Source organism: Petromyzon marinus, chromosome 4 (assembly GCF_048934315.1).
Source record: "Petromyzon marinus isolate PM22_M1 ecotype Great Lakes invasive population chromosome 4, UKy_Petmar_22M1.pri1.0, whole genome shotgun sequence".
NCBI classification, from domain to species: Eukaryota; Metazoa; Chordata; class Hyperoartia; order Petromyzontiformes; family Petromyzontidae; genus Petromyzon; species Petromyzon marinus.
Window position 1 is genome coordinate 14299438 of NC_133670.1, and position 17211 is coordinate 14316648.

The 17211-nt window shown below is 44.3% G+C and overlaps 1 protein-coding gene across 2 annotated transcripts in view; it reads right to left on the minus strand.

Annotated features, from left to right (window-relative positions):
- CTNNAL1 (catenin alpha like 1) overlaps positions 1–12748 on the minus strand; it is a 111736-nt gene extending 98988 nt beyond the window's left edge. The window contains exon 1 of one of the 2 annotated variants that reach the window (XM_032946074.2): positions 12512–12748. In XM_032946074.2, the coding sequence (XP_032801965.1) occupies positions 12512–12601 (90 nt within the window). In that variant the 5' untranslated portion in view covers positions 12602–12748. The remainder of the gene's footprint in view (positions 1–12511) is intronic. The other variant, XM_032946075.2, reaches the window with a different exon arrangement.
- Positions 12749–17211: the final 4463 nt, after the last annotated feature.

Here is a 17211-nt window from a genome sequence, read left to right on the forward strand (position 1 = left end):
TCCGGCTATTTAATTTTGAAGTCGCATGGGATACAGAGAACAGCTGAAGTGGTGCAGTGCGCCGATGAACTGTAATGTTGACAATCGATAATACATTTTCTCCCGACAAATGTTGTTTCACGCACCCAGTGGTCGACATTACAGTCAAGCCTTGTGAATTTTGGCCACATGCCTAGTGCTTCCCGGTTTTTCCCAGGCAAGGCAAATACCACCACGACCAACTCTGCAGAAGAAAAATGAAAGCTTGCATGGAGCCAACGCAGCAGGACGCCGCATACCTTGGCAGTCAGAGATCCACAGCAAGCACTACGGTAATATTTCTCGGCTTCTGGTTTCCAGCTCAAGATGTCAAACACACTTCTCGGTGGTCTATGAAAATCAGGCTTCACGATTTATAGGGACTTATACATTGCTGCAAGTATTTATACATTTCTGCAAGAGTGCAAGTATATAAAAGGCAAAAACATTAATAAATCAGTTTTTTTTTGTTTGACTGCAAAGGGTGTTTGAAGTAATGGGTGTTTTTTTATGGGCTCCCACAAAAGAGAAAACTTCAATTCTTTTCTTATGCTTTTGGCTGATGCACAGAATACCTCATTAGTATTCTGTGCATCAGCCCTTTTCTAAACGTCAGTTTTTAAATCCATTCACGAGCTGGAATTTAAAGTGTCCAGCAGTCCCCAAGCACATTGGTAGGGGTTATGTAGGCTTAGCCACTGCAATGGCATTCCAGCACCTACAAGCCACCCTTCCCAATTTAATAGGATGAGTAGGAAGAGGGTGCGTTTACCCCGGCCTGTGGCACCAGAATGGTATCGCTAAGATAAAATCATTGTGGATGTGGTTGACACAGATAGCTAACACCACTGCTCTCAGTCCCATTTTACTTTCTGCTCATACAATCCTTAATCATTCCCTGACAACTTACTAATACAAAAACGTCAAATGTAGCTATATGCAGCTGCTATATATTTCGCAAAGTATTATTCTAAACTAATTATATGAAAGTATTTTACGACTAAAAAAAAACAAGTACAAAACAAAGATTGTTCCATCTTTATAAAATACTTCTTTTGTTACAATCATCATACCTCAACGTTGCCACAGAGAGCACACAGGAATTCAAGGTACTGTATTTGCCTGTTATACATATTCATACTCCACATGCTAATGCCCCAGGAATTTTAAATGCCAGCCCTGCAAAGATGCAGCGACTCATAGCTTCCAGAATCCATTTGATGATTAGTTTACGTTGACACAAATTCATCATGAATACGCTTACAGTTTTTTATATCGTATATGGCTGCTGCATAAACCAGTACTGACCATTGTGGTGAAGTATGGTCAAACAACCCACATGGCCCACAAGCATCAATGGCCGTCCCCAGTCTTCAGCAACCATGGATCCACCATCCACCAGCCATGGTGTTGGCTGGGAAGGTGAAGGGGCAGGGGGGTAACGAAAAATGACTGCGTATCAACAGGCTATCATTTGGATTAGAACATTGCTACATGCAATCTGGCAAATCAAAAGTCAAGCTGAAAGCGTTAGGAGAGAACTCCACACATAATACCGGCAAACTTTTCTATCATAGCGGAAAAGATGACAGTAATTACGGTCAGGGGGAATCTTAGTCTCTCTGGGAGTCAAGCATAAGGTTTTTTTTAATGAAGAGAACTTCGAGTAAATGTGCCCAGCTAACACTGACGCTCTTGAGCCAGTTCACGTTACCCCCCCCACCCCCCCAATAACAAGCCATGAAGGTGTAGATGAAATGTGTGAATGAAATTAACCAACGTCGAAATGAGGGGAAAATGCGCTTCGTCATAATCGAAGATTCCAATGCAAAGGTAGGCAAGAGCAAAGATGCGAGGATAATTGGTCATTTTGGCATCAGAAGACGAATGAGACAGAACATCTACTAGAGTTTACAGCTATCCAGGACATGCAAATAACCTTTTTTTTAAAAAGGGCATCTATAGAATGGATGTGGAGGAGCATAAAAGGATTTTTTTTAAATAAACTGGCTTCTCATAGACAATACATGTATCAGGGATGTCACAGCTTGGATGACTCCATCCATTTCCAATGAGTCAAATGCCTTTTTATAGTCTACAAAGGCTCAGCATTTTATAAACATCTATATAAAAAAAAATCATCCATCTGGATTACGCAATGCTTTATAATGTGCTTTTGTCCTCGGAAGTGTTTCCTTCGCAATAATAAGGGTGGCGATGAGACAACGGGACTTGGATAGTGCCTCTGCCCGGGAGGGCACGCCTTGGCCGAGAGAGCTGGCTTGATGAAAGACAGAGGGGGGGGGCATAGCAGGAAGTACGTTTTGAATATACACTTACTTCTTTCAGAACATTGGTATGTTGCTTTTGATTTTCAAGTTCAGCTTCCCAAAATCACTCCAACCTGGTCTCATCTGCCTATTTCCTTCATTATTTAGATTCCAGTCAACTTTTTAACAGCTGTCCTAGATATACATATTCTAATACAGTATATATGCCAATGGTGTCCCTCTAACAGATGTCTCCAATTGTTTAGTGAACTTGTACATCACCTTTGTCTTGATTATATTTATCCATAGCCCAAATTTTCAGCCCTCCCTCTCGATGAGGTTCTTCTAAAATTTGCTGGACGCTATTATGACTGTGTCATCAGCAAGTATAAGATTGTTAATGTTTTCTCCGTGAACGTATATGCATTTGCTTCTCCAATCCAATTTGCAGAACACACCTTCTAATGTTGCTGTGATTAACTTTGACGAAAGCACGTCACCTTATCTGATTCCCGTTTTAATATGTATTTGGTACGTCGTGTAATCTCAATGCGACTTTTATTATTCATAATCATTTGTATTTGAGGCCTTAGTTTGTGAGAGCTGGGAAACCTGTATACATTATATTTTTTACTGAGTTAAATGTTTTTTTTAGAAAACGTAAACATTACCAACATTACCATTATTAAAATTGATTTCATTACATTGTAGATACTGTATGGTGTTTCGTATATGCCTATCAAGAACAAAACTGCACCTCAATAACGTTCTTTATGGGGCATCCTATTCGGAAATTAAATGGCAAGTAAATTACGCGTTTAATACAAGGAGTTATGATCTGCGTTTGTAAGTTAAACAACCATAACTTGGCAATCTATCAACCAGCGTGCATGCTGACTGCAATAGTTCACCATTAATTACAACGACACTATGGTAATTCCAAAGCTCATGTATTGTAATGAATGCCTTCAAGTTATAAATGCAATAAAGTAGTAAAATATTTAGCATTGCATAAAACTAAAAATACTGCAGTGTTTAAGCCGTTAAAGCAATGCTACGCTTGACATGACAAATATCACCACCATCAACAACAACAACAAACTGAATGTTACACAACAATAAAGTAGTAAAATATTTAGCATTGTATAAAACTAAAAATACTGCAGTGTTTAAGCTGTTAAAGCAATGCTACGCCTGACATGACAAATATCACCACCATCAACAACAACAACAAACTGAATGTTACGCAACAACTCATCAACTGAAGACAAGATTGCAAAATGGCACTGCTGTTTCTGGACACTTTTAAAGTGAATTACGTGATTTGTTTTTCAACACACAAACACCACAAAATGTGCAGGCCGCTGTACCTGATGACGAAACCATCGCGTGAAATGTGTCTTGAAGTGTGCAATAGCCAGTTTTCTTTTCTTTTTTTCCAAATATACACTTTGTCTGCAAACTGCAGATGAGTGAAAACGTGCAGATGGAATTTCACGTGTTCAGTTAGCTCCATGCGGCCACCCAGTAAACATGGAACGTTGGACCAACGTTTGGCTAACGTTGGTCCAACGGTTCCAAACACATGCCCACCACGTTGCATGTTTACTGAGTGCACATACAGTGAGGGAAAAAAATATTTGATCCCCTGCTGATTTTGTACGTTTGCCCACTGACAAAGAAATGATCAGTCTATAATTTTAATGGTAGGTTTATTTGAACAGTGAGAGACAGAATAACAACAACAAAAATCCAGAAAAACGTATGTAAAAAATGTTATAAATTGATTTGCATTTTAATGAGGGAAATAAGTATTTGACCCCCTCTCAATCAGAAAGATTTCTGGCTCCCAGGTGTCTTTTATACAGGTAACGAGCTGAGATTAGGAGCACACTCTTAAAGGGAGTGCTCCTAATCTCAGCTTGTTACCTGTAAAAAAGACACCTGTCCACAGAAGCAATAAATCAGATATCAAACTCTCCACCATGGCCAAGACCAAAGAGCTCTCCAAGGATGTCAGGGACAAGATTGTAGACCTACACAAGGCTGGAATGGGCTACAAGATCATTGCCAAGCAGCTTGGTGAGAAGGTGACAACAGTTGGTGCGATTATTCGCAAATGGAAGAAACACAAAAGAACTTTCAATCTCTCTCGGCCTGGGGCTCCATGCAAGATCTCACTTCATGGAGTTGCAATGATCACGAGAACGGTGAGGAATCAGCCCAGAACTACATGGGAGGATCTTGTCAATGCTCTCAAGACAGTTGGGACCATAGTCACCAAGAAAACAATTGGTAACACACTACGCCGTGCAGGACTGAAATCCTGCAGCGCCCGCAAGGTCCCCCTGCTCAAGAAAGCACATATGCATGCCCGTCTGAAGTTCGCCAATGAACATCTGAATGATTCAGAGGACAATTGGGTGAAAGTGTGTGGTCAGATGAGACCAAAATGGAGCTCTTTGGCATCAACTCAACTCGCCGTGTTTGGAGGAGGAGGAATGCTGCCTATGACCCCAAGAACAACATCCCCACCGTCAAACATGGAGGTGGAAACATTATGCTTTGGGGGTGTTTTTCTGCTAAGGGGACAGGACAACTTCACCGCATCAAAGGGACGATGGACGGGGCCATGTACCGTCAAATCTTGGGTGAGAACCTCCTTCCCTCAGCCATGGCATTGAAAATGGGTCGTGGATGGGTATTCCAGCATGACAATGACCCAAAACACACGGCCAAGGCAACAAAGGAGTGGCTCAAGAAGAAGCACATTAAGGTCCTGAAGTGGCCTAGCCAGTCTCCAGACCTTAATCCCATAGAAAATCTGAGGGAGCTGAAGGTTCGAGTTGCCAAACGTCAGCCTCGAAACCTTAATGACTTGGAGAAGATCTGCAAAGAGGAGTGGGACAAAATCCCTCCTGAGATAATAAAGTATCAAAGCTTTTGTGACTGCATAAAGTTACTCATTGTTTTTTTTCGGTAAAGTCACGTATGTAGAAATACAATAAAATTATATTAAAACAAAAAACAATCACGACGTTTCGATCACAACGCAAGCGATCTTCATCAGGTGTCAAGAACAAATCACGGAGGTAAATACAACAAAAAGATGAGAGACGAGAATTCAACAAACCTGAAAAAACATTATGTGAAGCACATCCATTCGGTAAAATGCACACACCTCCTGAGATGTGTGCAAACCTGTTGGCCAACTACAAGAAACGTCTGACCTCTGTGATTGCCAACAAGGGTTTTGCCACCAAGTACTAAGTCATGTTTTGCAGAGGGGTTAAATACTTATTTCCCTCAATAAAATGCAAATCAATTCAACACATTTTTGACATGCGTTTTTCTGGATTTTGTTGTTGTTGTTATTCTATCTCTCACTGTTCAAATAAACCTACCATTAAAATTATAGACTGATCATTTCTTTGTCAGTGGGCAAACGTACAAATTCAGCAGGCGATCAAATACTTTTTTCCCTCACTGTACACATATGGTTTCCCAAACAACGCATTCTATCGACCACGTTGGTTATGCACGTACAGACTGTACATGTATTTTGTAACAGAATACCGGAGTAGTTTACAACCGAATGTCACTGTTTGATAAGGCTTTCCCCCCGCACCTCGTCATTCACGGGGTTTGACCATACTTCACCACGCTGGACAGTGCGTGGTAAAGAGGGTTGGAACCCAGGACGGGTTCGGATTATTATCACTCGCCACTAATGTTAGCAGTGGCCGGGAGTCGGACCCAGGTGACAGGGGTTCATACTGGTAGGAAACGTAGTGGACTGCAAGCCCAACCGGGATTAATTCACAGGAGGCAGGGGATTAATTGTGTATGTCTGTGGATGTCTGTCCACGTGGGAGGGGTGGGGCTGGGTGGAGAGGGGAGGGTAGGGAGGGGCTGGGTGGGGAGGGTGGGGCTGGGTGGGGCTGGGTGGGGAGGGGCTGGGTGGGGAGGGTGGGGCTGGGTGGGGAGTGGGAGGGGTGGGGCTGGGTGGGGAGGAACTAGTCACCCCGTGGTGCCCTTATAAAACTCAACGTTTAACCTACTCACGCCGGATTGTGCCCGCCCTTACAGTCAGGCATCTTTGTGGAATACACCACGTGGTGCCGCCGTTGACCCTGGCCATTGACCGAGCAACCCAACGTTCCTACCAGCTCCGTCCGCAGGAATGTGTTTTACATCTGTGCACGCTAATCACTGTTTCCTACATCTATATGGGGGCCGTCCATAAATGACGTCACGCGATTTTGGACGATTTTGACCCCCCCCCCTCGTCACACGGCGTCACAAAAAGTCAGACCCCCCTCAAATATGACGTCACAAAGCTCTGCCCCCCCCCCAAAATAAAACATGCTTAAAATCGCTTTAAACTATTGCCATTGTAGTGCGTATTGAATGTGGCGCTGCACTCTGATGTTGTAGGAGAAAACATTTATTAAAAAGTCTATTTTATTCAGTAGAACATGTCTATATTTATTAAAAGTTGCGCATTTTGATGTGACGTCACATTTCTCACCCCCCCCCCCATCGTCACACACCGTCACAAATGTCTGACCCCCTCCCCCCCCCTAGGTGCGTGACGTCATTTATGGACGGCCCCATGTACAATCGTCGACAACAAGCACCAGTACACGCAGAAGTGCATAACATAACTTACTTTGCAATTTTGATTTAAAGCTTTCGTGACTGCAGTAATTCATATTCTTAGTTCTTTCGGTAAAGTCACGTTGAAGGGAAACATATAAATATATATAACATATATTTTATTATTTTGTTGTTTCCCTTCAACGTCACTTTACCGAAAGAACTAAGAATATGTATTACTTTGCAATGTTCATATCAGCGCCTTCTACAGCATTCTAGAAACGACACCGTTGAACTCCACACACACACACACACCAGCACCTTTGTGTACACGCAGGGTGATAACCCCCACGGGAGACAATGCCCGTCGTTTGTGGGCCTGCTCAGCTGCAGAGAGAGTACAGAGGGCACACGTGCACAGAGGGTGCACGGTTTGTGGTGGCGACAATCATTCGTGCAATGAGAAACAAGACGCAAGTAAATGCACTGCTTAAACACTGCCCTGGGCAGCAGTCAACGCACACTGTCGACGCGGGGGGGGGGGGAGTTCTTTATGAGCTTACACGGAGAACGGCAAAAGACCCCCCCCCCCTCCACCGTGTAGCATTAACACACTGGGGGCAATTGCCTATAGAGATGCAATGACATACACACCTAATACACTTACACACACACACAGGTAACATGACATGTGCAGAATAGTAACACTTAAAATCAGACGATCGAGAGACAATGCACTTACAATAACACGCACCTACAATGACAGTTAATACATTTAAAAAGTAACGCGCACACACACCGTGATGTGTAGAAGACAATCACTCGAGTGTGATTATTCACGGCAATCATCGCCCCCTACTGGCAGATTATTGCCCCCGGGTCACACATTAAATGCGACTCATCCCGGTTTCCTGAGTTCTCACGTGGTTAAACTTAACTAAAGACAACACACGTAACATAATATACAGTATATACAATAAGGACAAAGATATTGCAGTAGAAGAAGTGCACAACATACACACACACACGTACATTCACAGCTGCACTCATGGGATGATGAGTTAAAACACAATGACACACAGAGTGACACGTCACTCAAAATAACACACACGAATTCGCTGGCAAATGCACCTCCAACGACACGAAGATGCAGTTAGAATTACACACTGGGTGATAAACACACTCATGACACACATGGTGACGAATATACATTGATAATCACACACACACACGCAGGGTGAGATGAACAGGAATAACGACACACACACACGGGAAACAGTTGAACAAGCCGGAACACGGCTTGGTAGTAAACCATACAACTAAGACAAATATCTTTGTTGTATGAGTTACTGCAACAGCCACATACACCTACACACGCGTTGACATACACCTACACACGCATTCAATAGTATTGACACTAAGTACGACACAAACAAATATGCCATGCTTGGAATGACACACACACGCCGTGACATGTACACTTACAATGACTCTCTCACACACGCCGTGACATGTACACTTACAATGACTCTCTCACACACACGCCGTGACATGTACACTTACAATGACTCTCTCACACACGCCGTGACATGTACACTTACAATGACTCTCTCACACACACAGTGACATGTACACTTACAATGACTCTCTCACACTTAGTGACATGTACACTTACAATGACTCTCTCACACACGCCGTGACATGTACACTTACAATGACTCTCTCACACATAGTGACATGTACACTTACAATGACTCTCACACACATAGTGACATGTACACTAACAATGACTCTCTCACACAGTGACATGTACACTTACAATGACTCTCTCACACATAGTGACATGTACACTTACAATGACTCTCTCACACACACAGTGACATGTACACTTACAATGACTCTCTCACACACACAGTGACATGTACACTTACAATGATTATCTCACACATAGTGACATGTACACTTACAATGACTCTCTCACACATAGTGACATGTACACTTACAATGACTCTCTCACACACACAGTGACATGTACACTTACAATGACTCTCACACACATAGGGACATGTACACTTACAATGACTCTCACACACATAGTGACATGTACACTTACAATGACTCTCTCACACATAGTGACATGTACACTTACAATGACTCTCTCACATAGTGACATGTACACTTACAATGACTCTCTCACACACACACACAGTGACATGTACACTTACAATGACTCTCACACACATAGTGACATGTACACTTACAATTACTCTCTCACACATAGTGACATGTACACTTACAATGACTCTCTCACACATAGTGACATGTACACTTACAATGACTCTCTCTCTCACACAGTGACATGTACACTTACAATGACTCTCTCACACACAGTGACATGTACACTTACAATGACTCTCTCACACATAGTGACATGTACACTTACAATGACTCTCTCACACAGTGACATGTACACTTACAATGACTCTCTCTCACATAGTGACATGTGCACTTACAATGACTCTCTCTCACATAGTGACATGTACACTTACAATGACTCTCTCACACATAGTGACATGTACACTTACAATGACTCTCTCACACATAGTGACATGTACACTTACAATGACTCTCTCACACATAGTGACATGTACACTTACAATGACTCTCTCTCACATAGTGACATGTGCACTTACAATGACTCTCTCACACACATAGTGACATGTACACTTACAATGACTCTCACACACATAGGGACATGTACACTTACAATGACTCTCACACACATAGGGACATGTACACTTACAATGACTCTCTCACACATAGTGACATGTACACTTACAATTACTCTCTCACACATAGTGACATGTACACTTACAATGACTATCTCACACATAGTGACATGTACACTTACAATGACTCTCTCACACACACAGTGACATGTACACTTACAATGACTCTCTCACACATAGTGACATGTACACTTACAATGACTCTCTCACACATAGTGACATGTACACTTACAATGACTCTCTCACACATAGTGACATGTACACTTACAATGACTCTCTCACACATAGTGACATGTACACTTACAATGACTCTCTCACACACAGTGACATGTACACTTACAATGACTCTCTCTCACATAGTGACATGTGCACTTACAATGACTCTCTCACACACATAGTGACATGTACACTAACAATGACACACACAGTGACATGTACACTTACAATGACTCTCTCACACACACAGTGACATGTACACTTACAATGACTCTCTCACACATAGTGACATGTACACTTACAATGACTCTCTCACACACACAGTGACATGTACACTTACAATGACTCTCTCACACATAGTGACATGTACACTTACAATGACTGTCTCACACACATAGTGACATGTACACTTACAATGACTCTCTCACACACAGTGACATGTACACTTACAATGACTCTCACACACATAGTGACATATACACTTACAATGACTCTCTCACACATAGTGACATGTACACTTACAATGACTCTCACACACAGTGACATGTACACTTACAATGACTCTCTCACACGCACAGTGACATGTACACTTACAATGACTCTCTCACACACAGTGACATGTACACTTACAATGACTCTCTCACACACACATAGTGACATGTACACTTACAATGACTCTCTCACACATAGTGACATGTACACTTACAATGACTCTCTCACACACATAGTGACATGTACACTTACAATGACTCTCTCACACACAGTGACATGTACACTTACAATGACTCTCACACACATAGTGACATATACACTTACAATGACTCTCTCACACATAGTGAAATGTACACTTACAATGACTCTCACACACAGTGACATGTACACTTACAATGACTCTCTCACACGCACAGTGACATGTAAACTTACAATGACTCTCTCACACACAGTGACATGTACACTTACAATGACTCTCTCACACACACATAGTGACATGTACACTTACAATGACTCTCTCACACACACAGTGACATGTACACTTACAATGACTCTCTCACACAGTGACATGCACACTTACAATGACTCTCGCTAACACACACACATAGTGACGTGTACACTTACAATGACTCTCTCACACACACAGTGACATGTACACTTACAATGACTCTCTCACACAGTGACATGTACACTTACAATGGCTCTCTCACATAGTGACATGCACACTTACAATGACTCTCGCTAACACACACACATAGTGACATGTACACTTACAATAACTCTCACACACATAGTGACATGTACACTTACAATGACTCTCTCACACTTAGTGACATGTACACTTACAATGACTCTCTCACACACACAGTGACATGTACAATTACAATGGCTCTCTCACAGTGACATGCACACTTACAATGACTCTCGCTAACACACACACAGTGACATGTACACTTACAATGACTCTCTCACACTTAGTGACATGTACACTTACAATGACTCTCTCACACACACAGTGACATGTACACTTACAATGACTCTCTCACACTTAGTGACATGTACACTTACAATGACTCTCTCACACACACAGTGACATGTACACTTACAATGACTCTCTCACACTTAGTGACATGTACACTTACAATGACTCTCTCACACACACAGTGACATGTACACTTACAATGACTCTCACACACATAGTGACATGTACACTTACAATGACTCTCTCACACACATAGTGACATGTACACTTACAATGACTCTCGCTAACACACACACAGTGACATGCACACTTATACAATGACTCTCTCACACATAGTGACATGTACACTTACAATGACTCTCACACACACAGTGACATGTACACTTACAATGACGCTCACACACATAGTGACATGTACACTTACAATGACTCTCTCACACACATAGTGACATGTACACTTACAATGACTCTCTCACACACATAGTGACATGTACACTTACAATTATTCTCGCTAACACACACACAGTGACATGTACACTTATACAATGACTCTCTCACACATAGTGACATGTACACTTACAATGACTCTCTCACACACATAGTGACATGTACACTTACAATGACTCTCACACACACAGTGACATGTACACTTACAATGACTCTCACACACATAGTGACATGTACACTTACAATGACTCTCTCACACACATAGTGACATGTACACTTACAATGACTCTCTCACACACATAGTGACATGTACACTTACAATTACTCTCGCTAACACACACACAGTGACATGTACACTTATACAATGACTCTCTCACACATAGTGACATGTACACTTACAATGACTCTCTCACACACATAGTAACATGTACACTTACAATGACTCTCGCTAACACACACACACACACAGTGACATGTACACTTATACAATGACTCTCTCTCACACACACACACGAGAGAGGCAGGTGAACTCGCCCGAGCACGGGATGGTCGAGCGGGGCACACACACACACAACAGTCACTCACACACGCACTGTAATGTCGACTGTAGAGGTAGATTCTGACGGGTGGTGTCTATCTCCCTCTCTCTCTCTCTGTCTCTCTTTCTCTGTCTCTCTACTCTTCCTCCGGGTCTGTACCTGTGCCACCAACGGGACAAGCGTCTGCTCCACGGAACGCGTCTTAATCTCGAGTCCCAGATCCCCGTTGTTGCTCGTCGCAGAAGCCATGATCGCGCTCGCTGCCCTCTCCGAGAGGACGCGGGAACTCTCCTCCTCCTCCTCCCTCCTCCTCCTCTCTCGTCCCTCCTCCTCCTCGCTCCCTCGCCTTGCAGCGCTGCCCGGCGCACGCACGACACACACCGACTCAGACACACGGGGTTGGGGTCGCGGTGGGATGAAGATCGGGGTGGGTGGGTGGGTGGTGGTGGTGGTGTGGGGGGGGATGAGTTTGAGACAGGGTCGGGATGAGAACGCGATGGGTTCGGATGATCTTAGGGACGAGTCAGCCGGTGCGAACGTAGGGGCGCAGGACGTGGGCGATCGTCGTGATGGGGACGGCAGCGTCTTTTTGCGGTGGTGATCACGCATGTGGACGGGATGAGTTTTTGTTGTTGTTGTTGTTTTGGGATGGGTCAGGAGGATCTGGTGTGATTGCACGGATAAAGCCAGTGTGTGGCCCCACGCAGTGGCTCGCGAAAGCGGGGTTGTGAGTGAGATGGGGCTCAGATGGTGCAGGGTGGGTTCGGCATAGGTCAGGATGGATTTGGGATGGAGTGGGATGGGTTAGGAAGGGTAATCCAGTGTGGTCGCACGCACGCACGCACTGATCCACGCACCCACGAGGTTGTGACGGGGATGGGACGAGACGGTGTGGCGATGAGTTCAGGATGACTTGCGATGGGATGCGATAAGGTTGAGTTAGGCTGAGATGGGATAGCCGGTGTGGCCACGTACACACACACACACTGACCCACACACACACACTGACCCACACACACACACTGACCCACACATACACACTGACCCACACACACACACACTGACCCACACACACACACTGACCCACACATACACACTGACCCACACATACACACTGACCCACACACACACACTGACCCACACACACACACTGACCCACACACACACACTGACCCACACACACACACTGACCCACACACACACTGACCCACACACACACACTGACCCACACACACACACTGACCCACACATACACACTGACCCACACACACACTGACCCACACATACACACTGACCCACACACACACACTGACCCACACACACACTGACCCACACACACACTGACCCACACACACACACTGACCCACACACACACTGACCCACACACACACTGACCCACACACACACACTGACCCACACATACACACTGACCCACACACACACTGACCCACACATACACACTGACCCACACACACACACTGACCCACTGGCTGGGGGTGCACAACGCGGCAGGGAGAGAGCTGAGGAGCCCAAGGGTGTGTGTGTGTGTGGGGTGTGTGTGTGGGGGGTGTGTGTGTGGGGGGTGTGTGTGTGGGGGGGGTGTGTGTGGGGGGGGTGTGTGTGGGGGGTGTGTGTGTGTGTGTGTGGGGTGTGTGTGGGGTGTGTGTGTGTGGGGTGTGTGTGGGGTGTGTGTGTGTGGGGTGTGTGTGTGTGGGGGGTGTGTGTGTGGGGGGGGTGTGTGTGGGGGGGGTGTGTGTGTGGGGTGTGTGGGGGGTGTGTGGGGTGTGTGTGTGTGGGGTGTGTGTGTGTGTGGGGTGTGTGTGTGGGGGGTGTGTGTGTGGGGGGTGTGTGTGGGGTGTGTGTGTGGGGGGTGTGTGTGTGGGGGGGGTGTGTGTGGGGGGGGTGTGTGTGGGGTGTGTGTGTGTGTGGGGGGTGTGTGTGTGGTGTGTGTGTGTGGGGTGTGTGTGTGTGGGGGGTGTGTGTGTGGGGGGGGTGTGTGTGTGGGGTGTGTGTGTGTGGGGTGTGTGGGGGGTGTGTGTGTGGGGGGTGTGTGTGTGGGGGGGGTGTGTGTGTGGGGTGTGTGTGTGTGGGGTGTGTGGGGTGTGTGGGGGGTGTGTGTGTGTGGGGTGTGTGTGTGTGGGGGGTGTGTGTGTGGGGGGTGTGTGTGTGTGGGGTGTGTGTGTGTGGGGTGTGTGTGTGTGGGGGGTGTGTGTGTGTGGGGTGTGTGTGTGTGTGGGGTGTGTGTGGGGTGTGTGTGGGGTGTGTGTGTGTGGGGGGTGTGTGTGTGTGGGGTGTGTGTGTGTGGGGGGTGTGTGTGTGTGGGGTGTGTGTGTGTGTGGGGTGTGTGTGTGGGGGGGGTGTGTGTGGGGGGGGGTGTGTGTGAGGGGGGGTGTGGGGGGGGGGTGTGTGTGGGGGGGGTGTGTGTGTGGGGGTGTGTGTTTGGGTGTGTGTGTGGGGGGGTTTGTGTGGGGGTGTGTGTGTGGGGAGTGTGTGTGTGTGGGGTGTGTGTGTGTGGGGGGGTTTGTGTGGGGGTGTGTGTGTGTGTGGGTGCTGAGTGCGCGTCCCGCCCTATGGCGAGAGGCTCCACTGCGGGTCGCATGCGTCCGCACTTTGCGAGTGTCACTTTTTTGCGTAGCCTGGGAAATGAAAGGGCCTCGTCAGCCCCACCGCGCGTGTCTTGTTTCAGCGGTCCGGGCGTGGTGGTTATCATCAGCACGCTGGACGTCTCTCGGTGGCGCGGTTGAATGAGAAATATTACAACACGCAGGCTGATCTATTTGCGTTGTTACTCGTCGAGCCGTCTCGAGTACTGCAGGATAAAAGGCGCCGTGGAAGGCATGCAAGTTCTGTATTTTGAACACAGTTTTTTTGGCTTAAGATGTTTGGGATTCTGCCGTCCTCTCGCGGTTTAAGTTTAGACTGACTTTTTTGAATCGTGGTGCCTCCCACTTGTGTTTGGCTCCGCAAAATTATTTTTTTGCCGCCCCTGGTAATTCAATAAGTTATTTATTCAAGGCACACAACAAGCAGCGCAAACATTTAAGTCACCGTAACACCTAGACCCCTGTACATTTTCAACATCCATGTTAATTCAATCACCAGTGACGTTAAGCATTCAGCTGTTTTACTTCACGGTGCTGTTATGGGAATTTCAAACGAAAATGTCGCTTGCATTTTACGCAACCACTGATTAAAAAAAAAACTGTAATTAAATAATGTTTTATTCGTCCGAAGCAGCTTCCATCTCATCTTTCTGCATCTTGTTGACATAACATGTCATACTTTTATTCATAAATCGTTTTGCAGCCAAACCAGCCATAGTTTGGTGATACCAAAGTTAGTTGAATGGGTATTTTGCAGATGTATGCGGTAGGCAACTTTTCTCAATCATCTTACCACCTTGTAACATTCCCGAAGTATTTATCCAAAACGTAAAGATGTGCTGCTTCACTACAGTACAGTACTGGCATATGAAGACATGAATTGTACTGAATAGATTTGCATTTAAAACATGATTGTCCCATTCCCTCTCTCACACCCACCCTCCACCAAAGTAAAAATACACGGATGCATTGTTTCATGTTTACTTTATTGTATCCATTTATTGCTTATTAAATAACATGGGATTGTATGCAGAGTTTTGTCTAACCTCGACCAAAAGCAAAGTGGAAAGAGAAATATTTAAGTGAACACATTTACTTCTTACCAGCCTGCTTCATCACTTGGCACCTACAGTATGAGTACATTCAACGAATTATTTACTTAAAGCTGTCAGTGGTTGCGTTTGTTCTAAAAAAAACGTGGAATATATTACAAAGCGACTTTAAAAAATAATGATTTGACCACTCCTGCAGCTTTTTGCAAAGGTAAGCTTAGTTATCACTTGCATATATCTTATACGATATGTTGCAGGTTTCACATCTGCAAATCCATAATTTGTGCTGAGAGATTACATATCAAAGATATATAATTCAAATTGTTGTTTATTTACTTTGATGCGTCTTTACTCCAGACATTCCTGATATATTCACAGCGCATTCTCATCATTCGTGTATCAGTAGCAGTATAACCTGCAAAGGGCACCCTTCCTAAATCTGAAAACATAAACCAAGCCGTAATTATTGATTTTTTCCCCACAATTTCAGTTGCAGGCATTGTATAAATTTTGGGATTTGAGGTTTTTACTGACATACAGTAAAGTATATTTCATCTTTGTTATAACATAGGGGCACGACCCACATTTTATGCCAACTCATTCTGAAATGTATCATTCGTAAAATACGCTGTTGTAATGTAACCCTGTACAAATCCATATTCGACAACTTCTAATATATTTACGATGTCAATTATGACTTATGGCTTGTTTGTAAATTTTATTTTATTATTTAATTGCATGACCAGTTCTTACACTGCATAGACATCGGGTACTTAAAGGATGATATATTGGATATAGCGCTTCTGCAATGTGGTAGTATTTAAAATCTATTACTCCAGGCTTTTGTATTTGACAAATTGTAATTCCTTCATATAATAAAATGCTAAACATCGAAAATTGAATAGAAAAGCCACATTTATCAATGATTGGTCTATACGGTACTGTATTTCCTGAAGCCCCAACAAGCAAAACAATTAATGCCCCAAAGCATGAGCAATCATTTTCCACAGTGTCCACCCTCTTGATAACCACATCAAAACGATTATCATATTTACCAATTTGGTGTAATTGAACCATTTTGCATGACCATGTGTGAAATGCATTATTAATGAAATTTAGCATTCAGATTATGGATATCCTTTAAAACATGAAAAAAAATCAGAGCTCTTTATACGGATGTTTCTACTTTTTAACAAAATGCTGT